The sequence below is a fragment of the Salvia hispanica genome, chromosome 2 (genome assembly GCF_029641045.1).
Source record: "Salvia hispanica isolate PSC_SH4W2 chromosome 2, Shi_PSC_v1, whole genome shotgun sequence".
NCBI lineage: Eukaryota > Viridiplantae > Streptophyta > Magnoliopsida > Lamiales > Lamiaceae > Salvia > Salvia hispanica.
The window spans coordinates 22164150-22191477 of NC_142693.1; the positions used below are offsets into that span (position 1 = coordinate 22164150).

At 38.4% G+C, this 27328-nt stretch overlaps 5 protein-coding genes and 1 pseudogene across 10 annotated transcripts; 4 read left to right on the plus strand and 2 right to left on the minus strand.

Annotated features, from left to right (window-relative positions):
• Positions 1-2999: 2999 nt before the first annotated feature.
• Positions 3000-4058, plus strand: LOC125202731 (uncharacterized). Its single transcript, XM_048101175.2, has one exon. The coding sequence runs from the start codon at positions 3054-3056 to the stop codon at positions 3804-3806; it is 753 nt and encodes a 250-aa protein (XP_047957132.2). The 5' UTR covers positions 3000-3053; the 3' UTR covers positions 3807-4058.
• Positions 4059-8079: 4021 nt separating this feature from the next.
• Positions 8080-10367, plus strand: LOC125210859 (protein NUCLEAR FUSION DEFECTIVE 6, mitochondrial-like). Of its 6 annotated transcripts, XR_016135232.1 has the most exons (5): positions 8080-8296; positions 8366-8490; positions 8967-9002; positions 10116-10169; positions 10262-10367. XR_016135232.1 is itself a non-coding variant. In XM_089064140.1 (4 exons), exons 1-3 carry the CDS (start codon positions 8166-8168, stop codon positions 8984-8986), a joined length of 276 nt encoding a protein of 91 aa, XP_088920266.1. In that variant the 5' UTR covers positions 8080-8165; the 3' UTR covers positions 8987-9002; positions 10116-10367. The 6 variants fall into 6 exon arrangements, 5 of the variants coding, with proteins under 5 accessions (XP_088920266.1, XP_047966460.2, XP_088920265.1 ...); XM_089064140.1 differs by having other exon boundaries at positions 10116-10367; XM_048110503.2 differs by lacking the exon at positions 8967-9002.
• Positions 10368-10577: 210 nt separating this feature from the next.
• On the minus strand, positions 10578-12056 carry LOC125198361 (uncharacterized protein At4g28440-like). The gene is made up of 2 exons (XM_048096718.2): positions 11726-12056; positions 10578-10940 (listed from the first exon to the last, which is right to left on the minus strand). Exons 1-2 carry the CDS (start codon positions 11985-11987, stop codon positions 10747-10749), a joined length of 456 nt encoding a protein of 151 aa, XP_047952675.2. The 5' UTR covers positions 11988-12056; the 3' UTR covers positions 10578-10746.
• A 210-nt stretch (positions 12057-12266) lies between these two features.
• NSL1 (MAC/Perforin domain-containing protein) lies at positions 12267-15599 on the minus strand. Its single transcript, XM_048096717.2, has 7 exons — positions 15270-15599; positions 14210-14448; positions 13864-14068; positions 13670-13753; positions 13403-13586; positions 13135-13301; positions 12267-13061 (listed from the first exon to the last, which is right to left on the minus strand). The coding sequence occupies exons 1-7, from the start codon at positions 15546-15548 to the stop codon at positions 12369-12371; spliced, it is 1851 nt and encodes a 616-aa protein (XP_047952674.1). The 5' UTR covers positions 15549-15599; the 3' UTR covers positions 12267-12368.
• A 5125-nt stretch (positions 15600-20724) lies between these two features.
• Positions 20725-21376, plus strand: LOC125198358 (ethylene-responsive transcription factor 11 pseudogene; annotated as a pseudogene).
• An 845-nt stretch (positions 21377-22221) lies between these two features.
• LOC148931798 (uncharacterized) lies at positions 22222-23934 on the plus strand. The gene is made up of 2 exons (XM_089063511.1): positions 22222-23440; positions 23659-23934. The coding sequence occupies exons 1-2, from the start codon at positions 22231-22233 to the stop codon at positions 23697-23699; spliced, it is 1251 nt and encodes a 416-aa protein (XP_088919637.1). The 5' UTR covers positions 22222-22230; the 3' UTR covers positions 23700-23934.
• Positions 23935-27328: the final 3394 nt, after the last annotated feature.

Sequence of the window (27328 nt, forward strand, 5' to 3'; positions counted from 1 at the left end):
ATACCCTACCAATAGTATTTTGATAAATAGACATGTATATTGGTCTCACCTCCAACTAGAATGACACATAGACACATATAATTATAGAAATTTTTCATGTGCATACATAGATAATATAGCTCCATATACATACACATATATGCACATTAATTACCATCCAATTAGTTAACGGCAAAAATTTGATTTGATATGAAAATTTCGAGAACCCAATATATACTCGTTAACTACGAGAAAATCTTTCGCGTCAATTAAAATAGCCGCCATTTCTACCATTGTGGAGAACAAAATTACGCTACAAATCATATAAGCACCAATAACACGTAACTTGATTAAATACATTGTACACAATATTTAATAGAATTATTTTTTGTTATTCTTTTAACAAGTATTGCACTTCTATATGAATGATAATATTGTATACTTCTTATTTTATTTTTCTGTATCATGTTAAATATGAATGGTAATATAGTATAATTCTTATTTTATTTTTCTATAGCACGTTAACTTAATAATTGTTGTATTTTATGTTAAAATATAAAGCAATGAGTACTTAATAATAATAACATGATCCAAAATAATATATTTACTATATTAAAAATTTGCCAATACACCATAACAACTCTAGAAATAAAATAGATTATAAGCTTGTCGTAGTAAATAGCAATTAAAAGATAAAAGTAAATAAAACTACTATACTCAAATTGATCACCAATAATAAAGTTTAATCCTATCAAAAGTACTCAATAGTTAATATATAAAGATTTTATCATAGTTAATGAGTATATATTGGGTTCTCGAAATTTTCATATCAAATCAAATTTTTGCCGTTAACTAATTGGATGGTAATTAATGTGCATATATGTGTGTATATAGAGCTATATTATCTATGTATGCACATGAGAAATTTCCATAATTGTGTGTGTCTAAGTGTCATTCTAGTTAGAGGTGAGACCAATATGCATATCTATTTGTCAAAATACTATTGGCAGGGTATACCACATATGCTTTCCACCGTGGTATTCCGAGACCACTGAATTTTTTCTCCTTATGATGCTACACATTATTAACCCACAGTATATTTTTAAAATTAAATGATTAAAAGTAATTGTACATTATCAAAAATGAGTTTTTATTTATAAAAATAAGTTTCTATTTGAATGACAGTTCAAATTTCAAACTATATAGCAGTTGCAGGGATGGGAGGAGAAGGGCATGACATGTCGACAATTTCAAACAATATTTATGGCCCTTATTTTGCAATTTCAATTAAATTAATATTTTCCGATAATCGCGCAAGAATTTCGCTTGGCCCAAGGAAAAATCAGGGCAAATGTGATTGTTATAAAGGCGTTTGACAAATTAAGAAGGTTGATTGGTCAAACACTTATAACTAACTAATGTGATTTGGTAATTTGATTAGCTATCCATCTCCCATTCCAACCCCACACCAAAATGCTGCCCTACATATAATTTTTTTAAAAAATATTTATAATATCAAGAAATCAAGATTTGTGCATCTTGAGATTGAAATATAACTGAAAAACAAGTACTATAAACAATTACTACCCACAAAATGCAAAAAATGGATGCAATTATAGAGACCTAAAACGCCACCATTTATGCATTCCTTAATGACGATGCTTCAACCTCATCCAAATAATTAAAAATGGAAGAAAAAAACCCCAAAGTTTTGAGGTTTTCATTATGTGAAATTATTATTATTTATTATCGCCACATGCAATTCATCAAAGCACGAAAACAACATAAAGTGGCAGTAACAAACCGTCAAATAATTTGTTGGGTATTTATTAAATATGAGGGAAATAATGAATGGAAATATAAATTTCTCATACTACCCACCAATTATGGTTCTATAATAGCACCAAACATGAAAAGATGCAACCCATCAAATTAAAAGGCATTAAGTTAAAAACATAAAGAAGTCAAAAATCATGGTTGAAAACATTTATTACTTGAGCCCAAAAAATGAAGAAGTAGAGTACACATTGGTTTATGAAGAGAGAGGGGGGCCGGTAGAGTTGGTGTGTAGCAACTAGCAACTCTACTGAATTAATACAGTATGAAAGATTAGGGGAAATTTGTTTATATACACCTAAGGCTAAAGCATATGTTAATAATCAAATTTAGAATAAGTTTTTGATTTTGACATACTAGTACTAGTTGATTATCCTAATTTGTCATAATCATATAGTGTCCAAGTATATGGATCTTGTCCTATATAGAAATCTAAACTCATCAAATCATTTCCTCAAAAAACAATATTCACAATGCTACTCATATTTAGCATACCGAAAAATGGGTTTTCTAGAAATGTAGTGGCTATGAGTCTTAGGATTAGAATGAATTTGAAAATATATGTAAAGTTGAATTTTGTGACTGAGTGTGGGAGGCCCCCCATCAAAATAAATTCAATAAGTGTAAAGAAGAGTTTGGTGCAACCTTTAAATTTTTGAAGAGGGCACATGGTTAGTGTAGAACTATATTTTTTCATGTCCCACCCACTCCATCCACAATCCACGCATGACTATTCTACCCAATTTTTGGAATTTTATTTTTTCAACTCCATATTTATCTATGATAAATGTTATCTACATATCTTATATATAGAGAGAGATTAACATGGTAAACTATATTGATATAGGGTGCATCCTAATACTTATAATAACCATAATAATGAAACGTGAAGCTTTTGTAGTATGCTTGATTCATACACAACCATCCATTGTACGTTTTATTTTAATCATAAAAGTTGAATTTATTGATGGCGCCCCGCCCATATTTACACTAGGCGCAGATATAATTAATTCCCATTAAAGACGAAATTATGGAAATAAATACCTAATTTACATATAATTTAATCTTATTTGTGAATGCCATTGAGACCTAATCCCGACCTATACTTTATGTCCCCATTTCCACCGATTCAGTAGAAATTCTACACTCACTCACTCACTCCCTCTATAAAAACACACAATCCAAACTAATTTCACAATACCATTTATACACACTCTCTTCTCTACCTCTCATCTGCAATGGCTTCCCCTGCCATGAAGCTCTCCATCTTCCTCCTCCTCGCCCTCTTCTCCTCTCTCCCCACTCATGCAAGAGACAGCCAGTTGTTCAACAAAATCCCTAGCACCACCACCACCACCACCACCAACACCAACAACGACAATGTTGTTGTCCCAACCAATCAACAAGACCCCAATTTCCTCCCCGAAAACGAGAACAGCTACGGCCTCTACAGCCAGGAGACCGGCCAAAACCCCCCTTCCACCGCAGCCGAATACAAACAACCCCTCAACAAATACCTCCCCAAGAACTACAACCCTGTCGCCTACGTCACCCAGCCCGAATCCGAAGAGGAGAGAACCTTCACCACCAACCCCAACAACAACAACAACAATGACAATGAGGAGGAGAACAGGAACAGTTACTACAGTGGGGAGGAGAATTACTACAACAACCAGCAGCAGCTAGACGAAGCCGAGTTCAGAAGCTACCCCACCACCACCACCACCACCAACAGAGACAACGGCGTTGCCAACTACTATTTAGGCAGTAGCTTCAACAGCGGCCCAGCCTTCCGCAACACGTTCCAGCCGCAGGGAATGAGCGACACGCGCCACTTGGAAGGAGGGAAATATTTCTACGATGTTAACTCGGAGAAGTACAGCAGCAATCACCCTTATGAAACCTTGAAGGCCGCTCGCCCGCAGAATGATTTCACCAACACAAACTTCTATGGAAACAATGCCTATGAAGATGAGGAAAACATGCCTTGAAAATTAACCACCACCACAACAACAAGGAGATATTTACTTTAATTTACAGTGATGGGTGTTTTTTAAGTTATGGTTTTTACTCAAAACCAAACCACACATTTTATTTTATTTTATTTTATTTTCACGTGCTGCTATTTTTACGGTTTTCAACTATAAAGTATTATAATAATTTGTATATTAAATGCTATATTTTGGAATTGAAGTTTGTACGTGTTGGTTTTATTTAATATAATTACATGGGCTATTTTTTAATTATGATTGGTGACACCACTTTTTTAAAGGCTTGAGACATACCACAAAAAGTGTTATAATTTGATTGTTGATATATGGTTAAAGCAAATTTCGTCCTATTTTTTTTTTGTAATTTTTGTAAAGTTGTGAAGCAAACGCCACCGATAATTGCCATACATAAAATTCAATATACAGTAATAGAATGAGATACTTTCAAATTTTGTGGTCGCATTACTTGTTGTTTCTGCCAACTTCTAAAATGATTTTCTGTTGGTAGCCTATTTTAAGTATTTTCTAAATATTCTTGTTATTTATTTATTTATTGTAGAGGCCAGGGATGTAACTGTCATTACAATCGCTTTTAAAAGTAAAAGTATAGAGTAACTATAAGTGCTTTCTTGAAGCGTACTTTTGTTTTTCCTTTTTGTTCCGGTCATTGAAAAATTGAAATAGAATTTCTGGAAGAAATTACACATCTAAGTATATTTAAATATTTATAGTTATGATTTTGAACGTCGCCGGAATGGAGGGGGAATTTGATAATAGAGTGCCCAATATTCCAAGGCAAAATCAAATTTATTGATCACAATCCAAAAATAGCCCACTCCCCAAAGTAATTCCTTTCACTATTCTTTCCCTTTTTTTATTCTTAATTTTGAATAAGATACTAAATTAAAAAGTGACAATTAATTATACATGCCGGTCCAATTCTCCCGCTTATCACGGCAGATTGCCAATCTTTATTTAGTCACTTTTTTTTTAAAATTCTCTCAAGTTTCTTTTTGCTTTAAATTGTTACATGTCAAGTATGTGTACTAAAATCTCCAGCCACATTTTCATGATCTATCAATTTAAAATTTATCATTTGTTTTTTCTTTAAAAAAGTGAAAGAGAAGAAACAGGAAGGGTGTATTAATATTGAAAGGCATTACTCTTAGAATGGAGGCCCATGTCACGAGAGTTGTAGTGTAAATGTGTAATGATGACGGGGGTAAGAGCATTCCCAATGGAGGTGGCGAATTCTCGGCGATAAATCGCCGGTTATCGCCGAATTATCGCCGGCCATTGTGGCGAAGTCGGCGATAATTCGGCGATAATGTTGCCGTTGCTTCGCCGAGTGGCGTTCTAACGCCGGATTATCGCCGAGCGATCGCCGGCCACTGTGGCGACGCTCGGCGATAATCGGCGATAATTAAAATTTTTTTTTTTTTTTTTTGAACCCAACGGCTATTTTACATTCCACCCCTATAAATATTTCCTCCACTTCCTCCATTCATCACCCACAATCTTCATTCTCTCCATTTTCAATCTCTTCTCCCAATCTTCAATTTTCATCAAAATTATGAGCTTTTGGAAGAAAAGTTCCCGATCGGGTAAGGATAAGGGTAAGGGGAAAGAGTCGAGTTCACAAATTCCCAACACGGATGAAGCAAACGAGCAGTGGATGCAGTCGTTGTTGGCGATGGGTTCTCCTCCCGGCCAACTTCCATACGGGGGTCCGTCTCCTTTGCAGACTCCTCCGGCGCGGAGACTTTCTCCGTACTTCAACTCTGCCGGCAGAATGCCCTTTCCAGCCGACGATGTGTATCGGCCCCAGTTCGACACCCCCGGATCAACCCCAGGCGACCAAGAATCTCAGGCCGCGACACTGAGCGCGGAGGACTTCGAGGTGGAAGAAACGCCCACCGAGCCGCCTTCTAGGAGCGGGAGGGGGAAGGCGCCGGCGTCGTCGGCTGCGACTGATACGGGTTCCGATGAGAGGCCGAAGCGGGTAAGGACTACTTACACTCTGCAAGAGTCCGAGCTGATAGCCGACTGCTGGGCGGACACGTCACAGGACGCGGAGCGCAGCAACTACCAGACTGAGATCATATTCTGGGAGCGGATTGCCGCGAAGTACAGGAGCCACAAGACTGCCTCAATGAAGGACCATGGCAGCGAGGCGATCCGTCGGCATTGGGAGCGCCTCATGAGGGACTGCGGGCACTTCAACGGTATTTATTCTAACTTGATGACTCACATGACGAGTGGCCAGAACGAGCACATGGTCCGAGATGAGGCCATCCGGATGTATAGTAGCCAGTACTTGTCGACGAAGGGCTTCAAGTATTGGAACATCTACGATAAGCTGAAGGATCTCCCCAAATTCCGGACGGGAATGCACGACGCGCTGCACGGGAAATCGGTGCGCTCGCGACTTAGCGTTTCGGAGAGCGAGGGGAGCGCGGCCCACATCGACTTGAGTGGGGATGGTCCGCACGAGCGCCCGGAGGGAGTGAAGAAGGCGAAGGGGAGGCGGAAGGGGAAGGGCGCAACGTCGGAAGTCGCGTCGGAATCCGTCATCGACTTAGAAAAAGCCACTTATTCGAGCAATGTCGCCAATCTGACCCAGATGTACACGCTGTACTTCACCGGCGGCGGGACCCCTGAAGAAAAGGCGGCCCTCTGGAAATGCATCCAACACCTGCAGAGTACGCTGGGGCTCGATCCCGACGCCCCTCCGGCCCCTCCGTCTTAGATTTTTTTTTTTTAAATCTTTGTTTATTTGCGTTTTTTATTTGTAGTTTTTTTTTTCTCGTTGTATTATATTTTCCAATGATTAATACAACGATGAATTGTTCATTATTAGTCTATTTATTAAATACATTTGTAGGGAAAATTAAATAATATAAAAAATAATGATGTAAAAATGAAATGTTGAGTTAGGGAGAAATAAGGGAGAAATAAGGGAGAAACCAATGTAGCACTTGGCTAAAAACTGGGGATAAATTTTGGTGCTGATGTGGCGCTGATGTGGCAGGAGTTAGGGAGAAATAAGGGAGTTTTTAGGGAACTCCATTGGGAGTGCTCTAAAATTGTCAGAATGTATGTAGAGATCAAGGTGTGACAATGCAGTAAATAATCATAGCTTCCATCTTACCTTGCATAATCACATTGGTAAGTAATTAATCATAGCTTCCATCTTCTTAATCATGAATAAATTCTTAACGCAGCTTCTAGATAAATATATCTATTTAATGTTTATTTATACTCACATCTCTTTGATAGGGTTATACTAATAGTACTACTACCTTTTTAATTGAAAATTTTGAGTTGATGCATAATGTTAATAAGCAAAAAAAGGATGACAAATGAAACGAAACGAAACAAACAGTGCACATATTTAGTGGCAAAACAGAAAGAATATTTTGCTGTCAAAATTCAAGTGAGAACAAAATTATAATACTCCATAAGGTCACATGCTACTTGAATATAAGTTTGATTTCTTGATAAGTTGATATATATTGTAAATAAAAAATAGGATGAGTTCAATATTTAGAGGAAAGTTTCACTTTCTGTTGAGTTGGCTGGATAACGAATTAACAGCTACCCTAATTCGGCTCATTTGTGAGACTTGTGTGGTCCGTATTCTAGTCTCCATCCATCTGTTTGTTTAATACTCATATATTGACAAGCTTCATAATTTTCCATCAGTTTCAGCCACGTGGAGTGTGCATCATACCATGGTTTTCAATTACTCAGATTGAATTGTCTCGAGATTATCCAAGGTCTTAAATTAATTTTGTCAAAAGTGAGAGTCATGACCCGCGAGTCAAGACTAATGTACATGATATTATCCTGAAATTAATAGCTAGATCATATGTACATCACCGAACAATATTTATAAGACCCAATTCTGTCCAATTCATCCATTCGAACAACAATCCTGTACTATTTTGGTGTCTCGAGATTATCCAAGATCTGAAATTAATAGTCAAGACTAATCTAAATGATATTATACTGAAATTAATTGCTAGATCATATGTACATCACGGAACAATATTCATAAGACCCGTTCCGACCATTCGAACAACAGTCGTGTAGGATTATGGTGTGCGTTAAGATATGGTGTTAGATCTATTGTTGGGCCCAAAATAAATGGTCTTATAGCAGCAACTTGATAAGGGCTTTATATCTAGTGATTTCCTCAAATTGGGCTGAAAAAGTTGGCCCAAGAGAATTTTTATTTGGGCTAAAACATAAGTACTCGAAAAAGGAGGATCTCTGAGCAAAATCTGGGGAAGAGCTAAAACCCCAAATCCCCAATAAACCCTATCTCTGTACTGTGTATTCGGCACCTGAGCTGAGATGGCCTCCTTCGCTGCTAGATCTATCTTGCGCTCCGCCCGATGCCCCGCCGCCAGAATATCTGCCGGCGTCAAGCCGAGGCCTTCTCCGTCTCCATTTCGCCTCCCGTCCCAAAATCCTCGCATTTTCAGGTAATTAACGTCGGTTGAGTTCGACTTCCCGCTTATGTGATTCCAATTGCGACGATTTGGTTGCGCTAGGTCACCCGTGGAGATGAGCAGTGTTAGCGTGGCTTCGTTTCTGCCGTACCACACCGCGACTGCCTCAGCTCTGCTTACTTCGATGCTATCCGTCGCTCCGCGTACTCACGCTTGGACTATCGAGGGTAAATTCTTCATTTTCCTCGGTGCACATATTGACGTTTTCTGCTGTAACTCTGATATAATCATAGTGACTTTTATTCTAATTATCCACATATGATATCCATGATTTTTGCTGTGTGTGCTCAACACTTAGTCAAATAGCACCTATTGCTGTATGATTATATAATGTGAATATGTTTCCCCAAATTGGATTGTACATCAGTTTGATTAGGCGGTGTTTTAGTAAGTATATTTGTTTCCTGAGCAATTACCCTCGTTGCAAGTAGCTAGCTGATACTCCTCGAAGAAGATAAATAGTGCTTTTCTGCTTAATAATAAATGATCCTAGGAACGAGTAAGAGACGCAATTAACTAAAGTATTAGTTTGACATTTTTTTCTCGCATTCAAGCCTCTATTTTTACTATTCATGCATTCTTCTATTTGAGGTCTAGCACAAAGCTCTCAAAATGAAAGAGGTGTATTCTTTCCATCTTGTAGGGCAAGAAAGGACTAGATGAAGGTCATGAACATGAGGTGAAGAAATGTTATTCTTTTATCTGATTAATATAATGTAGTATGTTCTGCCTTCCAATTATTAGATGAGGTACTCAAACCTTATATCTGTAGACTATATCTCTTTAGTTAGGCATGGGAGATGGGATAGAAGGAAAAAATCTTCAGAATAACCTTTAGCTTGCAGGCTCATAGGATAGAAGGAAAATTGCTGATTTTTAAGACATAAATTATTTCCTTTCTTTAGGAAATACTGTAGCTCTAAATTAGAATATGGGTACATATTATGACTTTCCACGTAATATTGAACCGTCAACAATTTTGGCCTATTTTTCATGTTTTTTTCCTTGGATTCATTATAGTAGAATTTCCCAATTATTGTACATTGGGGATTTTGATGCCTACCATCTATTACATATAATCTGCAGAACTTGGTCGTTTCATCGATTACCCTGCTTAGAACCTGTTAGGCTGAAATATTGTTTAATTAGCCGTATAAATATCTTGCTGATAATATGTTGTATTAATCAGCTTGCATCGAGGGGGTATGATGACTGTTGGATTGTTCCAAAAGCATTTTCGCATGTGCACTAGAATAGTACATCTGATAAGTAGTCATATGGCTAGAGCTCAGCGCAAGAGATGGCCATTTTTTGGTGGATTTTCCTTTTGTGGTCTACTAGAGTGTCAAATAAGGAAATTAGAGTTGCTTGTTGATTTGTTGTAGTGACAAGTGACTGAATTATGTAAAATTGTGGCATCTATTCCTTGAGATGTGGTAATTGTTATGCAACTTCGTCATACTATACCTTAAGGCACTGACCTGTCGTAGCCTAACACTGACAGGTTATGATAAATGCACTACCTGCTATCTGTTCGTTAACAACCTTTTGACTTGGGCTTCTTTTTCTTTCTAGGATTGTGATAACTGCTCATGGGGTGATATTCGGATTGAAGAGATATTCCAAATTGTGCTATTTAGTTTATGTTGAAGTTGTATTATTACAAGACCAAATAAATATAACAAGGCACCTTGTTAATCGGTTTTCTTTTTTATTGAATTTACAATGCATGTAGCAAATATTCTTGTTCATTTTAACTATTGGCTATAAGAATTCTTGTTCTTTATTGTAGATGGATGATTGTTACAATGTGGGCGTGATTGTTCTGTTGCTGTCATTACACATTGTAATACCGCTCTCAGAGACATTTTTTAGCTTCAGTCCAATTGGAGTCTCAATGTTGAGCTGTTGTTTATAGCCCTGTTTTTTTTTTTGTAGATTCTTCCATTTGGATACTCAAATTACCTTCTGATGTTTGGTATTCAGGAATGTGATTGCTGAAGTTCTTTTCTTGAAGTTTATAGTAGTACTTATTTTGAGCTCATTTTGTTTGGGAAATAGTTGGTCTAAGATTTGTAACAATACGATGATATGTTTCTTGCCCAATAACTGGAAGGGATCTGATTTGCTTTTTGAGACCCGATCCTATTTTCATAGGTTTCTCAAAATATTTTCTTACGAAGCTCAGTTGTAGTAGCATCTATCCAGCTATCAATGTGGACTACATACGCAGCTGGGTAAGAAAATCTATCAATAGACAAAAATCTAATAGAGATGTGATATAAACCAAGGCTGATCTTTTTACACATCAACAATTAAAACCAAGCTAACTCAGTCCCTACGAGATAATTACCTTAATGGGAGAAACAAAAGACAAGCTAATCAGATAAATCAGCCATAAGCTAAACTGAACCCCAACATGCTCAAGACTCTTCAACAACATTAACCAACTCATACTCCACAAGCGACAAGTTGTTGTCCTCTTTGACCACAAACTTTTCTGGTTCAGCTACCTCAATGCGGCCCCACTTGTCCACAGCCAGCCTCATTGATCCCTTGAACATGTCGATTTTTGCATTTCGGAGTACCACTGTGTTACCTGGCTTCATCATCTCAACTGCAAGTCAAGTAAGGTTTTCATCAACAAAAACAGCTACATTTATCTTCAAATTCATAACACGCATAAAGAAAATAAGAAACAACTGATCTAAAGAGTGAAATGCAACTCAAAACAGCCTCAACAAGCACCTAAGTTTGCATATTGTATATCCAATTTAATCAAGAAAACTACAAAAGGGTAAAATACATCATATGCACACTAACATGCTTCTGGAACGTATTTGATAATGCCACCACACAAGCCAAAGATTGGGTCAAGCAAGACCTAAAGCTAAAATGCCTCAAATATTCATTGTAACTTCCAACAGCTAAAAAACATGTTTTCCAAAATTAAAGTTAAAAGGTTTAGGTATTTACAGTGCTGTTAACAGAATTTTGCAAATTTCTGGTACATGCTGAAAGCATTTTAAGAAATGAAACATTTATTCATCGTCAAAGAAGGAAGGCTGAGTAATGAGCATAACAGTTTGGATATAGGGTGCTTAACTTGAAGTCGCCACCATTTTAAAACAAAAAAATTGCAGAACAAACATTTGAAATGAGATGAAATCACACTAAACGATGACACTATAGAATACAATTTTCCTACTTGACAATTTATTTTTACTGCAGATATTTTAAACTGAAAACTAGATGAAAATTTCACATTAACATTTTCAGACTAAATAAAATAAAAGCAATCCCGCAGAAAACTTATTGACTTACTCAAAATAATCGATGAAATTTATTTTTCAAAAACAATACAGATAAGTTTCAGGCTGAATGTGGGCAGTGACGACATACCCTGGTCGTTGCGGGCGGTGAAGAGGATCGTTCCGGTGTCATCGCCAACCAGACACTCGGCGATTTTCGTGTTCTGATTTTGAGCTCCGCGAAATGTCGGATTGCGTGGCTTCTTGTTGAGAACGGTCTCGGCAGTCACTACTTTCACTGTCAGCGTGTGCCCATTCGTACCCGGCTTCAAGCTCTCGACTTTCACGAATACCGGCTTCCGCAACTCCGTCTTCTTCTGCGCCGTTGTCGATGATGCGGATTTGGTTGCCATAATTGGTGACGCGAGAAACAGACAAAAGGGAAAATGAAATGTTTTTTTGGGGTTTTGGGGTTATATGGAAAACCCTAACCCTAAATTCGCGATTGAAAATTTTGGGGCTTCGAGAACGACGTCGTTGACTGATTCTCTGTTTTATATGGGCCTTTATGCATGATTTGTATTGGGCCTGTGCATTGTCTAAATAAACAACATTTGTCAAAACTACTGTACAATTTTTTGTAATTGTATTTGGAATATTACCTCATATTTTATTTGATAATACTAAGCATATTCCTTTAAGCTTTGTGCAGCAAAAAATATATTTGGTTGGTATATGAATAGGCAAATGTACACATCATGTACAAACAAAATCTCCACACAATTACGCTTTCCTCATATCAACAAAGAGTCATCAGAAACTATAGTCAACAGAGAGTACTTCACTTTGATTCGTATCATCCCATTCTCCACGCAGAGCTTTGCTCCGGTCACCACCCAATACCCCGGCGTATCTTCCGGCCCCCTCACCATCTCCTTCGTGTCGACAAAATGCGCCATCTTGGGAGCTCTGGCCGGCGAAGGCGGCCCTCCCGGGTACACGGCCGAGTTCAAATCCACCTTTGGCGGGAGCTTCTGAGGTTGATTCAGAGCAGTACTAAACGGTGTGGTCATCAGCATCGAGATCAACCCCGACTTCTTTGACGTCGCGGTTGGCCCGTCCCATTCGGACCGACGGATGACTGCCGATGCCACCATCGAGAACCCAAGCCTCATGAAGAGCACCTTCTTCATTCCGATCCCCTTGACCTCGAACCACGCCCTCGTCACGATAGAGGCGGAGTCGTCAATCCGTGCACCGAGGTACTCGACAGGAGCAGTGCATATGTGTGAGAATATGCTCCACTTGACCGGCTCAAAGTAACCGCGGTGCAGAGATTCATCGTCTGGCTCGTAACTGTGGTCGGGCGAGAGCTGGAGTGAGTCAGGGAGTGTTGATAGATGCTGCAGATGAATTGCCAAGTGATCACTCCTCTTTCCTTCCAAGTATAACCGGATGCCCGTGACAGGCCGGCTACCCGTATCGACCTGAACGTTTGTTGTCGTTAACGGAAATCATGCGTGTCCGAAACACTAGGACAACAGTATGAGTGATGTTTACCTTCACAATATTGACATAGAGCTTAGGACCCAAAAGAGAGAACTGAAGAGCTGGAGACGACTTTTTCTTGCGACGAGGTCCGAGAGGAAGATCGTTATATGCCGGCGCCCACTGCCTTGGCAACTGATATTCCAGAAACTGGGCCAGTTCCTCTTGAGGTGGTTTATCTGCACAAAAATGTGGAAAAATGAAAATATTACAAACTGTCAAAAATAGTTAAATAACCACTTTTTTTTATCAACTTATGAATTGATATGAGCATACGCACATCGGAGGTAGAGATTGATTGCGTGGCTTAAGAAACCACTGCCCCGGACACCGCTGAGCAGGGAAACAATAGGCACAAAAGACATCGATATGACATTGGGATATTGAGAAACGGTCGAAAGCCACTGGTTATGACTTTGGGAGATATCTAAACCCCCTCGTCCAACATGAATGCTCAACAAATCCTACATACAGAAATCGATATACTTAGTTGCTAAGAAATATTGGAGAAGAATTGCTTATCAAGTAATCTGATATATAAACTTACTTCATTTTTGGAGTGGGAAACAACGGGCGGTCTCACTGTACTTGCAAATGGTAACTGAAGATCCCAAACTATGGATTGTTCGACCTGCAAGCAGGGGATTCTTTCATGTTTAAATATCCGAGTATCAAATTTAGGGAAAATAGAGATGGTTTTCGAGTGCATTAGCATGGTGTGGACTCTAATCGTCCAAGTACCTTCGGCTTTCTTGATGATATATCTGAGTTAGCTGCGGAGTTTTTGTCTCCGTCTTCACGGAATCGTTCATCTGCTAACTGCTTCAACAATTTCTGCACTTCAGCAGGCTGGAGATTTGAATTTTGAAGCTGCTTTATATGAATTACATCTTTACCTCCCATTTTAACCCCAACGACAACATGAGTACCGTATTTATCTATAAACCTGGAAATTCAGGAAGTCACTGATCAGTTACCATCAAGAATATCTGATGCATTCGTTGAGAATACTGCACTTCCTTTTTCACGCTATCACATAAACAGATTCTGGTAATAGGAAAAATGAGGTTTGAGTAACGGAGCTTACTCAGCAAGAGCAACAGGATCCCATGTAGACGGCACTTCCTTTTTCACGCTATCACATAAACTCAGTTGAGATCTCTCCAACTCAATTGTGTACAAGCCGATGAACCAACCATCAAACGCGAGAATTTTGGTTGTGGACGCATCGTTCTGCCAGCAGCCTTTGAAGCCGAACATTGTGTTGAACAGACCAGATGGTATTTTACCCGACAGAGACAACTCCTGGTTAAAATGAGCTGACATCTGTACATTTCCAAGCCAATGAAATGGCCGTGTAAGAGTTTTGACGATGTCGTAAAGATCATCACATATTCACATTACACCTAGAGATGATAATCCAAAAATTTTCCTCCCATGCATGGATGATGGATCCAAACATAATTACTATTTTCATGACTAAAATCACAAAAAATCAGCTGGATAAATCGGCTGAATCATTCTCTGTTTTAAAAAAATATGTAGAAGCCATATTCATGAATGACAACTACAAGTCAACATTATACAGCATATCATAATGCCATTTATGATAGCAGTGCAAAATAAACAAAATTATCATTTAAAAAAAAGGAAACTTATTCCATCAGTTTTGTTCAACCACTCAAATTCAATGAGGGTTAGCTCAACGGTTGACTTCAAGATTAGAAGATGCAAGACAGCTCTTTTTGAATTAGGAACCAAATTCTAGACCATAGATGTAAGAAAAAAGATAATTTTTTATTAAAATGGATAAATTTTAAATCTGAATTTAAGTTATAAGCCGCCATATTTGAACAACTAGCTCTTAATGTAGCTCAGAATTGTAGCTGAAAATGACAAGGCAATATTTATTTGTCTTTACTTTGTTAATAATAGTATGACAGAAAGCATAGACACAAAACTAATTATCAGTAATAAACACTTTTGCTACCCTACATTCCGTTTATGCTTTTAAAATTCACTATTTATCACTAATTACATTAAATCAACGGGATTTACGAGAAAATTGACTTAGTCATAAATCATAATTCATCAAAATCTAATAATTGAATTTTCCAAGAAAAGATGAAATTAATGAATTGAGGTACCTGATTGAAGGTGAGGGCGTCGGAGCTAAACCTTGTGCGCTCGCCTTTATCGCACTTGATGGAAGAAGGGGCGGCGGAAACGACGACGTTTCCGGGAACGACTAAGTCCTTGGTGCGGGTCCGGTCCAGTTCAATGAGACCCGACCCGGAGGGGCCGTGCTTGCAGGCGGAGAGGCGGAGATCCGACGTCAGGTCGTATCCGAATCCGATTACGGAAACGGCCTTCTCCGCCGCCGCCTGCGCGTCCATCCGAACATTGCTGGTCGGATTGTACGCCATGGAGCTGCTGTGTTTGGAATTCAAAGTTGGAATGGAGCTGAGAGATGAAATCAATTGTTTCGTTGACTCTTTTATACGGTTGTTTAATCAATCATCGGTGGACCATGTAAATCACTTATATACCCTCCGTCTGCTTTTAATAATACGAGGGTAGTTCTGTCATTTTTGTCTTTTTATTTTGTGTTGGTGATGAGATTATAGTTTACTCGGAATGTCTGAATTAGATTTATTAAATGGATTATATTAGACCCCCCTTCTTACGGTAACAAGATTTTGATATTTTGTTAGATGGATTCAAGATGACTTTATTTTAATTTATATTAATACTATCTCGGAATACATAATATCTATGCACACAATTTTATTTGATATGCCTGTCATTTATTGTTAGTGTCAGCCATCATTATTGTCTATATATTCCGGCTTAGTAAACAATCTTCTTCCCACTTCATAAATTTCATTTTAAGGACTATATGCTATGTTATTCACAAGATTAGGTATATAAACTAGCCATTGTGACATAAGAGTATGTAACTCTCCTCTTACAATGTAGGTGCTGGTGTATGGATATGATATCACTAGGCCTGTCAAATTGGGTACCCGCGGATATCCGATCCGAAATTTTCGGGTACCCGATCCCGAAATTTCCAAAATTCAATACCCGATACCCGACCCGAATTTGATTTCGGGTACCCAAATACCCGACTCGGGTATCCAGTCCCAATTGTAATTTTGATTTTTTTTTTTTTTTGAAAATTAACTACAAACTTTTAGAATTTATTTAATATTATTTAATTCAAATTTAATACAAAGTTAAAGTACTAATATCCAAGTAAAAATAACTACAAACTTTTAGAAATACAAAATTCTTATAGTAGCTCGAATTAAAGAGAAAATAACTACAACCTTTTAGGAATACAAAATTCTTGTAGTAGTTCGAATTTAAAAGAAAATAACTACAAACTTTGAAAAATACAAAATTCATAAGTTATAGTACATATTAAATTTTTTTATCCATCCACAATAAGTCAATAACCATCAAAATTCATAAGTTCAAACATTCATCCTTTATGAATATCACAATTCAATAATTCATAAGAATCAAGATCTAATAATAATATCATCAAAAAATTCAAAATTATAAATATCACAAGTCAATGAAATTAAAATTTAATTAAAAAATTAAATACATATCTTATATGCTAACTATTAAGTATTAATTAAATTATAGTTAAGAGGTTAAATTACATTTAGTTATAATAAAAATATAATTTATTAATTTTAGAAAATAAATCGGATATATCGGATAATTCGGGTATACCCGATCGGATATCGGATAACCCGATACCCGATAATCCAAAATTCTCACTACCCGATCCCGATCCGATACCCGAAAAATCGGGTTTCGGGTATCCAATTATCCGACTTTTTCGAGTTTAGATACCCGATATCCATTTTGACAGGCCTAGATATCACCATGAATGAGTTAGGAATATTGGACTACTTTTAGGTTTTACATGTGTATCAGTTTTGAGTTGTTTTAGATGGGATGCGCATGATAATATACTTTATAGGATATTTAAAATTAACTTGTCTTGAAATTGTCTACGACTAAACTTTATGAATGAGAGAGCAACACTCATACCTCTATGATTAATGATATGTGGTTGTCTCGATATTAAGTAGTAGATCATATCTATCCAACCAAATAACATCCGTGAGACTCAATCTTAGTTAATTTTCCAATCTGAACACCATGTTAATAGTTATCAGACATAACTAAGGTAAGGAGCTCTTTTGATCACTATTATCAACACCATGTTAATAGTTATCAGACATAACTAAGGTAAGGAGCTCTTTTGATTACTATTATCCATTCATTTAAACTATATAATTAGCTCCAAATGTTATTTTGCTAGCATAATATAGACCTATTATTTTGAGGCATTAACTTGATGCATACTTCAGGAATATATAGACTTGAAACGAGTCTAATAATTTTTTCATGAAGTGTTACTCTTTAACTATAAAATGATATATTGCACTGCTTTTATTTTATTATAGTTATTTTATTATAGTTAGTCGATCACCTTGGCCAGTCTCAAAAACAGATTGTTAATTGGCACTCTTTTGTAGTACTAATACTTAACTTTTTTTCCTTCTAATTTCATGTTTGAGTAATAAAAAATAAATAGTGAACAGTTGACACGGAGAAGGATATGATTAATGAATGTATTCTCTTAATTTAATCAATTGGATTTATAGCCGATTTTTGGGCAAATTGCTATGTCTTAGGACGGAAGTAGCGTGGGGGTTAGGGGGTGTTGACTTAGACTATTTATTCTCTGACTCGTGAAACTCTTTTGGGTTTTGTCAATGTGAATTAGCGTTAGTTGATACGGCGGCTGACGACTTTGCCTTCCTATGACACCTGGCAATCTACGATGTGTACGAAAATCCAATAATATTATACTCCATCTAACTACTTTTATTCATAAAAATAAAATGATTTTTATTACAGATAATATTCCACAATTTATATTGTAATGATAATTCTTTGAGGAGGAAACATCCTCTTCATTACTGGTTTACTTTTAATGTCCGAATCTAAATCCGTGTGCTTTTTCCAACCGTGTATTATGTGGATTTTGAACTGCAAATTATGGTATCCTTGCAACTTGCTAGGAGTGGTATTCTTTAAGGAAAATGCCTAGCTAGCTAAAGAATGCAGACTTGTTATTTTACTTAGTTTGGTGCCCAATTAATGCTAGGAGGGAGGGTCATGTCCAAGGGAAACACTTCACTAACCGGAGATAAACTTCAATAATAGAATTCGCTCTTATATATTTGTAATTTTTCAAACATCGTACTATGGGTAAATGCTAGTAGTTGTGTTCATGTGTATGCATCACACCCAACTTAGACATGAATATGTGAACTCGGAACCTAATCCCAATTACATCTACAAATTTATGACAAACAATACGACTTGATCAGCGAACATTGAATGAGATTATGAGAACGTCGCAGCTGGGTTGATTTTACACACCTTCTTGTGAAGCTATGATCGTGAATATGAAATAATTAAGATCTCATGAGTGTGATCACACGACCTCATTACTCATGTAACAAGACTACAAGAGTTATTCTAACTAGTACTATATTATAATTCATTCATCCTCCATCTACTAATCATGCATTCATACTAGAACTAGTAAAGAGTGTGGATTAATTGTTTGGATCGTAAGGATTAAGAGTGGTTGGGGTAGCCATTTGCTACGAGTTATTATTTGAATTGTTCACGGAGATATTATGGGATTTAAAATAAATAGAATTGATTGAGAATAATGGAATTTGAATGATTTTGGTGTGTGCAATGCATATTTGAAGAAGTAGAGGTGGGTTCGAATAATTTTAATAACAGTACTAAGGTTTGATGCGATTTACACCGAGGAAATTATATGACTGCTTCTAGTTTGTAACCTATGATATGAATGTTGGGGAAATTGATTTCACTTCAGTAACAAAATGAATCGTAATAATAAATGAATTGATTAATTTAATGCCGCCGACCAAATAAGTAGGGGGTTAATATTCCCCGTCTTTAACCGCGGCGGGCTCTCCGCAGCCGCGCCTGCGCCGACCACGTACGCTGTAGTAAATGATCTAATAGTTTCAACGCAGCGCAGCCATTGTGGAAATTCATGCACTGTTTTTTCTTCTTTTTTCATACATGTTACGAGTTTGTGAAACATATTTGGCACATATATAAATTAATGAATCTGCTTTTTAAAAGATGAAATGAAGAAAAAAGTTCACGTCGTAGTGCGGCTGTTACGTGGAAATTTCGTTGACGTGAGTAAACCATTTCATATCGGACATTTAATTGGTCGACAAATACTACCCAAAATATAGTTTGTTAAAAGTAGATATATTCGTTGGACAAATTTCTCATATGTTATGAAGTTGATTATAAAACACACAAACTATGGTCATATTCGTTATATAAATTTCTCATATGTTATAGATTCAATTGCTAAAGCTAATAAAAAATGAAAATTTATCTGAATTTTAATATTGTCCTGGAAACAAATCAGAAAGTTATAGGTAGTTGTGAGATTGTAGAATTAGTCATATAATTTTTCAATCCGCAACGAGATAGATAACAGAGTGCATCTAGAATTCTGAGTATGGGGTGCAATAAATAATTTATGGCATAGAATGCAAAGATTGAGAGGAGTCGTAGTAACCAAGTTTTTTAATGACTCAAAGATAACACTTGTAAATTATTGTATAGTTTTACTTAGCACTTCTTCTTTCTCATCCCACACCTTTCTTATCTGTTGCATCGTCGCATCCTTCTCTTGTGAATATCGAAATTATTGACGTCGCTCATCTCATCTTCTATTGTAGTAATATGATGGATACATCATTGGCCGATAATATGATTCCCTCCAATTAATAAGTTGATAATTATATATGTGTAATCTATAGCTTACAAAGGCAAACTTTTGTAATCTATAGCTACAAATAAAACTTAAACTACCATAATTTAATATTCGAGCTTTGTCATGTGCTTGAGTGTATTGAAACTAAAAATTCATATAGGAGTAAAATGTATAGTGAAAATATGCGGTGGCTAGCAAAGAATGGAAGATTTAATTAATGTTATGTACTTATGTTCGGTTCATGTCATATAGTACTAATTTTATGGACTAACATTAAAGAGATAGTACTGCATGCTATTCCCTCCGTTCCATAATAGTACGGAGTAAAATTATTTTGCTATTTTGGTACACTCCATAGTAGCAGAGTCATTTTCTTTTTTGATAAAAGTCAATACATTTCTTTTCATCTACTTTATTCTCTCAGACTCTATTCTCTCTATATCTCTCTACCTTTTTCATTTTCTACTTTATTCTTCATTTACTTAAATCACATAACGCAATTTTTTCTTAATATGCGTGCCGAAAAGAAATATCTCCACGGCTATAGAACGAAGTGAGCAGTAGTAACGAGAAACACATGCCATTCATAGCAGATTGTATAACACACTCACTCGTTTACACTTCCCACGTATCTAATCAGCAATGCCGCCAACGAATCCTGGTTGCCACGTAACCCATCTCCCCCAATTAACCCCTCTCTCTCTCTATATGTATATTAACTACTCACATTTCCACTCATTCTCTCCCCCAAACAACTGAAGCAACCCACTTTGATGGCGGCGGCTGGCCGGCTCCGCGACACCACCGACTCGCACTTCCGCGGCGTGAGGAAGCGCCCCTGGGGCCGCTTCGCCGCCGAGATCAGGGATCCCGCGAAGAAGAGCCGCGTCTGGCTGGGCACTTTCGACACGGCCGAGGAGGCCGCCCGCGCCTACGACGCCGCCGCCCGCCGATTCCGCGGCCACAAGGCCAAGACCAACTTCCCTCCTCCCACCGATTCCAACCTTGTGCACCTCACCCTCGGCCGGCCGGCGATGCTCAATCTCCGGCCCGAGTCGCGGCAGGAAATTATCCAAGTGATTAACCAAATGCGGCGCCCCACGCTGGATTTTCTAGGGAGCGATTCAGAGTCGTGTTCGGCCGTGGTGGACATGCCGGGAAGAGGCATCGCTCTTGATCTCAACCTCCCTCCTCCCGAATATACTTAGTTGGAGGAATTTGTATCCGAGTAATAAAAAACAAAAATATTTAGATGGTTAATTGTAGATGAGAGATCGAAGACCGTCGGATGTCAATAGTTAGAATATGTCCCATTTTCTGCCGGGATTTGGGATTTGGGATTTGTTGTTTTCTTATCAATGGAATGCAATTTCAGCAAAATCAACCGCTTCTTTAATTTGTTTTTCCTTTTATTGCACGTTTTCGCTATACATATAAAAAGAAAGAGACGGAAAATAGCTCCGGCCGGGAAAGGGGGCTAATTCGGCGCTACGGTTAGGCACGTGTGGTGTCAGTACGGACGGACACTAATTGCTGTGGCTTCCGACTTTTGCCACGTTTATTTTCATACTACTTGTATTTTTATTTAACGTACAAATACATTTCATGATATTTTTCTTTTTTTAAGAGAAAAAATGAAAAATGCATACGTACTTAATTACTTGCAAAATTAAAAATAGTGTATGTGTTTGATGATTCATGACAATGACAGCTTACGGAAACAGTCAAACCTCGAACGAAACTACTACGAAAATACGGCATTTATGCCGTATATAAGTAAATGATTATATGGTATATACCTCTTTAATTATTAATCACGTTAATCATGAATTTAGCGGATCATTTCTATTGGTTCATATCGGGAAAATATATTAAATGTTTAATGTTATTGATCCGAACGAAGGTTGAGTTTGATAGAATACGAAGGTTGAGTTTGATAGAATGAAGGTTGAGGAAATTGAACAAGCTGCTAAGCATGATTAAGGAATTGGGCAATGTGGCAACATTTGGTTGTGGTCCTCATTGTATTATTTTCCAGCTAGCATAAATCTAGATCTTTCCTCTCATTGTATTTAATCTGATTACATCAATGAATGAAGTAAGCAATCATAAAACAATTATAATCCTTTCTTCTTTTATCTTTTCCTCTTATGGCCTCTAGTGACTTAGCTTTCATGGTATCAGAGCAGGCTATTTTTTGTTTTCTTCTGCTTAGCTCTCTCCTATAGGAGGCAATGGCAGAAATCTTAAATGAGCCAATCAATACCTCTAACCTCTATTCTTCACTACCACCACAGTATCCCACTCTCAACTATAATCACCCTCTCGGTGTCAAGCTCACTGATTCCAATTTTTTGATATGGCAGCAACAAATCCTAGCTATCGTCATAGGACATGATCTAGAAGGTTTCCTCACGGGTGAAGAGGAGGCACCTCCGCGATTGATTACAGATCCTGGATCTGGATCTAACATTGCGAATCCAAAATTTTTGGCATGGCGTCGGCAAGATCAGTTGCTCTCCGCTTGGATCCAGTCTTCGCTATCTGAGAGCGCCATGACCTTAGTTGTAGGTCTTAAATCTGCCAAAGATGTCTGGAAAGCCCTACAAACAAGCTTTGCGAGCCAATCTAGAGCAAAGATCATGCAATACAGAATGTATCTGCAGTCGCTAAAGAAGGAGTCGATGCCTATGCGTGACTACCTCAGCAAAATCAAGAATTGTGTTGATTTTCTCAATGCTGCAGGATGCAAAGTTACTGAAGAGGATCATATCCTTTATATTCTAACTGGCCTTGGTCCAGATTACAATCCTCTTGTGGTGACCATCTCCTCAAAAACTGAGGCATGGACGGTCCAAGATACCTGTGCACTTTTGCATAGTTTTGAAACCAGACTGGAGTCCACCATGTCTGTTGCAGGAAGTCTCGAAGGATCCCAGCCCTCCCTCAATTTAGCTCAAACTTCCAATCAGAGGGACAAGCCCAATTTTCAGCAGAGTCAGCAACATCATCCAGGGAGAAGTGATGGTGGGAGAGGGGGTTTCAGAGGGGGCAGGAGAGGTCGCGGTGGAAGAGGCTACTCAAATCGACCCTCTTGCCAGCTTTGTCACAAGCCTGGTCACATGGCTGAGAAATGTTGGTACAGATTTGATCAAAACTTCACCTCACCTCAGCCATACCAGCCACAGCCACAGAGACAGCCCCATCCCCATTTCCAACAAGCTGCATCTCCTCACTCCAGTTTTCACCCTCATCCAACAGCTCACTTAGCCCAAGCTCGTTGTACACCCTCTTACTCCCCACCATCATTTACCCCCCCCCCCCCCCCACCTGACTTCAGCTTTGATAATCAGTCTTCTTCCTCGTGGTATCCTGACTCAGGAGCCACAAATCATGTTTCTCATGATATGTCAAATCTGCAATCAGGATCAGAATACCTTGGTGGTAAGAAACTTCATCTTGGTAATGGATCTAAAGTTGATATTTCCCATGTTGGTCATTCTGTTCTTTATTCCTCTCCCTCAAATACCATGTCTAAATCTCTAATCCTCAAAGATCTGCTGCATGTTCCCTCAATTACAAAAAATCTCATTAGTGTGTCTCAATTTGCTAAAGACAATAGTGTATTCTTTGAATTTCACCCTCTGTCTTGTTTCGTGAAGGATCAGTCAACCAAGCAAGTCATCCTCAAGGGTATCCTTGATCAAGGTCTCTATCGTTTCACTCTTCACAAGCCTCCACATCCTCTCCACTCACACTCCAAGTCGGCTATCTCCCCTGTTTTTAACAAAAGCTCCAGTGGCTTACCCACTGTATGCTCAGCTGTAGTTCCTTCTACTTCAAACAAAGTTTTTCCTGTTACTAGCTTAGAGTTGTGGCACAAGAGACTAGGCCATTGTGCCTTTGATGTAGTAGAAAAAGCACTCAAAAGCTGTAACATCCACTTTAATTCAATGAAATCAAGTTTGTTGTGTCATCCTTGCTGCATTGCAAAATCTCATAGACTTCCTTACTCTCCCTCTTCTTCTACTTGTACTGCTCCTCTTTCCATAGTTCATAGTGATCTCTGGGGTCCCTCACCCATACTCTCCAGGAATGGTTTTTCCTATTATGTGACTTTTATTGATGAGTACAGTAGGTTTACTTGGCTATATTTGCTCAAGTCAAAAAGTGAACTCAGATACATTTTTCCTCAATTCAAGGCTCTTGCTGAAAAACAATTATCACATCAGATCAAGGTTTTGCAATCTGATTGGGGTGGGGAGTTCCAATCATTATCTGGTTTTCTTAAAGAGAATGGCATTCACCACAGAATATCTTGCCCCTACACACCTCAGCAAAATGGTCTTGCTGAGAGGAAGCACAGGCATATCATTGAGATGGGTCTTGCTATGATGGGGCAGGCTGCTCTCCCTTCATCATTCTGGGACGATGCATTTGTTACCGCGGTTTTTCTCATCAACAGAATCCCATCCAAGGTACTCAAATCCTTGACTCCTTATCAGATGTTGTTCAATGTTAAGCCAGATTACAGCATTCTACGAGTGTTTGGCTGCCTTTGTTACCCCCATCTTCGGCCTTACAATAAACATAAGTTACAGTACAGGTCTGATGCTGCTACATTCTTGGGGTACAGTAGCTCTCACAAGGGTTATAAGGTTTTACTTCCAAATGGTAAGGTTGTTGTTACAAGAGATGTCATCTTTGATGAGTCTCAATTTCCCCATAAAAACTCAGCCCCTATCCCTCCATGCAATGCCACACATCATCATACATCACCCTTAGTCACTCTTCCTATTTCCATATACACTCAACCTCCTTCCCAACATAATGCTCTACACCATCCCACTGAATATAACCCTTCCGCTCCAATTTATCCTTCACATAATGCTACTATTCCTCTTCAGGATCATAATCAACCATTCTCTCATCACACTGACCCACATGATCACATCAGTTCCTCTACTCAAGAACCACTCACTGATCCATCTCGTGTTTCTCCATCATCATCTTCCACTGGAGCACCCAATACTTCTCCACCTACATCCCTTGCCTCCACAACATCTCCTTCTCCCACAGAAAAGACCACCTCCACACATCCCATGGTCACCAGGGCAAAATCTGGTGTTTTCAAACCCAAATTACTTGTTGCAGTGGTTCCCTCATCCCTTATTCCGAAGTCTGCCTACTTAGCGTTACTCATTCCTGTTTGGAAGCAGGCCATGTTAGATGAATTCCTTGCTTTGCTCAAGAACCACACATGGACTTTATGTGAGTTACCTCCGGGAAAGAACCTTATAGGCTGCACATGGATTTTTAGAGTCAAGAGGCTGTCAGATGGTGCTATAGCTCGATACAAGGCTAGATTGGTTGCCCAAGGGTTTTCTCAACAAGCTGGTTTTGACTATTTTGAGACCTTCAGCCCTGTAGTCAAGCCTAACACCATCAGAATCATACTCAGTTTAGCCACCTCAGCCAGTTGGACTATCACTCATCTTGATGTCAACAATGCTTTCCTCCATGGTGATCTTAAGGAGAAGATTTACATGAAGCAGCCTCCGGGTTTTGAACAAGGTTCCCCCAACCTCGTTTGCAAGCTCAACAAGTCACTCTATGGCCTCAAACAAGCCTCGAGAGCATGGTTTTTCACTGTGCATACTGTGTTGGTATCTCTTGGCTTCTCTCAGTCTAAGGCAGATGCCTCGTTATTTTACAGATCTCAAAATGGCAAGGTTGTTTATCTACTGATCTATGTAGATGACATTTTAATTACTGGGAATTCTTCATCATGTGTTAAAGATGTTATTGATCAGCTGAGTTCTCATTTTTCTTTGAAAAATCTGGGTGAAGTGAAGAACTTCTTGGGAATTGAAGTTACCAAGACTGAACAGGGCATTCACTTGAATCAGACCACTTATATTAAGGAGCTCTTGGCCAAATTGAAAATGCAGGATGCTAAGGGAATTCCCACTCCCATGCTCTCTTCTCCTCAGCTAAGCAAATCGGTTGGTAATCCGACTCCTGATGGTAAACTCTACAGGAGTACAGTGGGCGCCTTGCAATATGCCACAATCTCTCGGCCTGATATAAGCTACAGTGTTAACAAAGTCAGCCAGTACATGGCCTCTCCTCTCGACACACACTGGAAAGCTGTGAAACGCATATTGCGCTACCTCGCTGGTACCATTGACTATGGACTTCATGTTCGTAGTTCTGATAATTTTATCAGTGCTTTTTGTGATTCGGATTGGGCATCTGATCTTGACGATAGAAAATCCGTCACTGGATATTGCACCTTCATTGGTTCAAATCTTGTTTCTTGGAGCTCTAAGAAGCAATCAGTGATATCTCGCTCCAGCACAGAGGCCGAGTATCGCAGCCTTGCGCACGTCGCTTCTGAAGTCACATGGATCATGTCGCTCCTCTCTGAAATCAACATGCTGCCGCCCAAGCCACCCACCATTTGGGTTGACAATTTGAGCACTATATCCCTAGCCTCCAATCCTGTCCTCCATGCGCGCACCAAACACATCGAACTCGATGTGCACTTTGTTAGAGATAAAGTCCTTGCTAAGCAGCTAGATCTCCGTCACGTTCCCTCTGTTGATCAAGTAGCGGACATTCTCACCAAACCTCTCAGCCTCCAATTCTTCGCAAGATTGCGCAACAAACTCGGCATTTGCTCGCTATCTTCGCTCGAATTGCGGGGGCGTGATAGAATACAGATTAAGGAAATTGAACAAGCTGCTAAGCATGATTAAGGAATTGGGCAACGTGGCAACATTTGGTTGTGGTCCTCATTGTACTATTTTCCAGCTAGCATAAATCTAGATCTTTCCTCTCATTGTATTTAATCTGATTACATCAATGAATGAAGTAAGCAATCATAAAACAATTATAATCCTTTCTTCTTTTTATCTTTTCCTCTTATGGCCTCTAGTGACTTAGCTTTCAGAGTTATTTATTAATACGTCTTCTCTAATTTGTTGTGTTTAGACTGGACTCGAAGTACATGTTCACAATCAAATGTGCTTCAATGTCTTAAATAATTAAACCATCATCCATTAATTTCATGACTGAAAATAAGGGCAAAAAATAATACATGGTCTTCTCACTTGACAGACTATAAGTTTAGCAATTAATATAAAAGATTATATACGCCTCATAATAAATGGTAGTAATAAGAACTAAGAAGTCTATCTCCAAATCACGCGCATACTCGAGTAATAAGTACCATGGTAGTAGTAGACATATTTGGATGACCAAATGCATACACAAGATTTCATTTAAATGTACTTATATTTAGTACTGCAAAACAAAGTGGTCCAGAAT

What these genes read in the sequence shown, in the direction of transcription:
- LOC148931798 (XM_089063511.1), top strand. Translation starts at nt 22,231, where the DNA reads ATGGCAGAAATCTTAAATGAGCCAATCAATACCTCTAACCTCTATTCT. An exon ending in AGGATCAGAATACCTTGGTG is followed by an intron (nt 23,441 to 23,658) that starts GTAAGAAACTTC and finishes TGTTTCGTGAAG; the next exon opens with GATCAGTCAACCAAGCAAGT.
- LOC125198361 (XM_048096718.2), bottom strand. Translation starts at nt 11,987, where the DNA reads ATGGCAACCAAATCCGCATCATCGACAACGGCGCAGAAGAAGACGGAG. An exon ending in CACCGCCCGCAACGACCAGG is followed by an intron (nt 10,941 to 11,725) that starts GTATGTCGTCAC and finishes CTTGACTTGCAG; the next exon opens with TTGAGATGATGAAGCCAGGT.
- LOC125202731 (XM_048101175.2), top strand. Translation starts at nt 3,054, where the DNA reads ATGGCTTCCCCTGCCATGAAGCTCTCCATCTTCCTCCTCCTCGCCCTC.
- NSL1 (XM_048096717.2), bottom strand. Translation starts at nt 15,548, where the DNA reads ATGGCGTACAATCCGACCAGCAATGTTCGGATGGACGCGCAGGCGGCG. An exon ending in GATCCTGTTGCTCTTGCTGA is followed by an intron (nt 14,069 to 14,209) that starts GTAAGCTCCGTT and finishes CTGAATTTCCAG; the next exon opens with GTTTATAGATAAATACGGTA. An exon ending in TTTCCCACTCCAAAAATGAA is followed by an intron (nt 13,587 to 13,669) that starts GTAAGTTTATAT and finishes TTCTGTATGTAG; the next exon opens with GATTTGTTGAGCATTCATGT.
- LOC125210859 (XM_089064140.1), top strand. Translation starts at nt 8,166, where the DNA reads ATGGCCTCCTTCGCTGCTAGATCTATCTTGCGCTCCGCCCGATGCCCC. An exon ending in CAAAATCCTCGCATTTTCAG is followed by an intron (nt 8,297 to 8,365) that starts GTAATTAACGTC and finishes TGGTTGCGCTAG; the next exon opens with GTCACCCGTGGAGATGAGCA. An exon ending in TCACGCTTGGACTATCGAGG is followed by an intron (nt 8,491 to 8,966) that starts GTAAATTCTTCA and finishes TCCATCTTGTAG; the next exon opens with GGCAAGAAAGGACTAGATGA.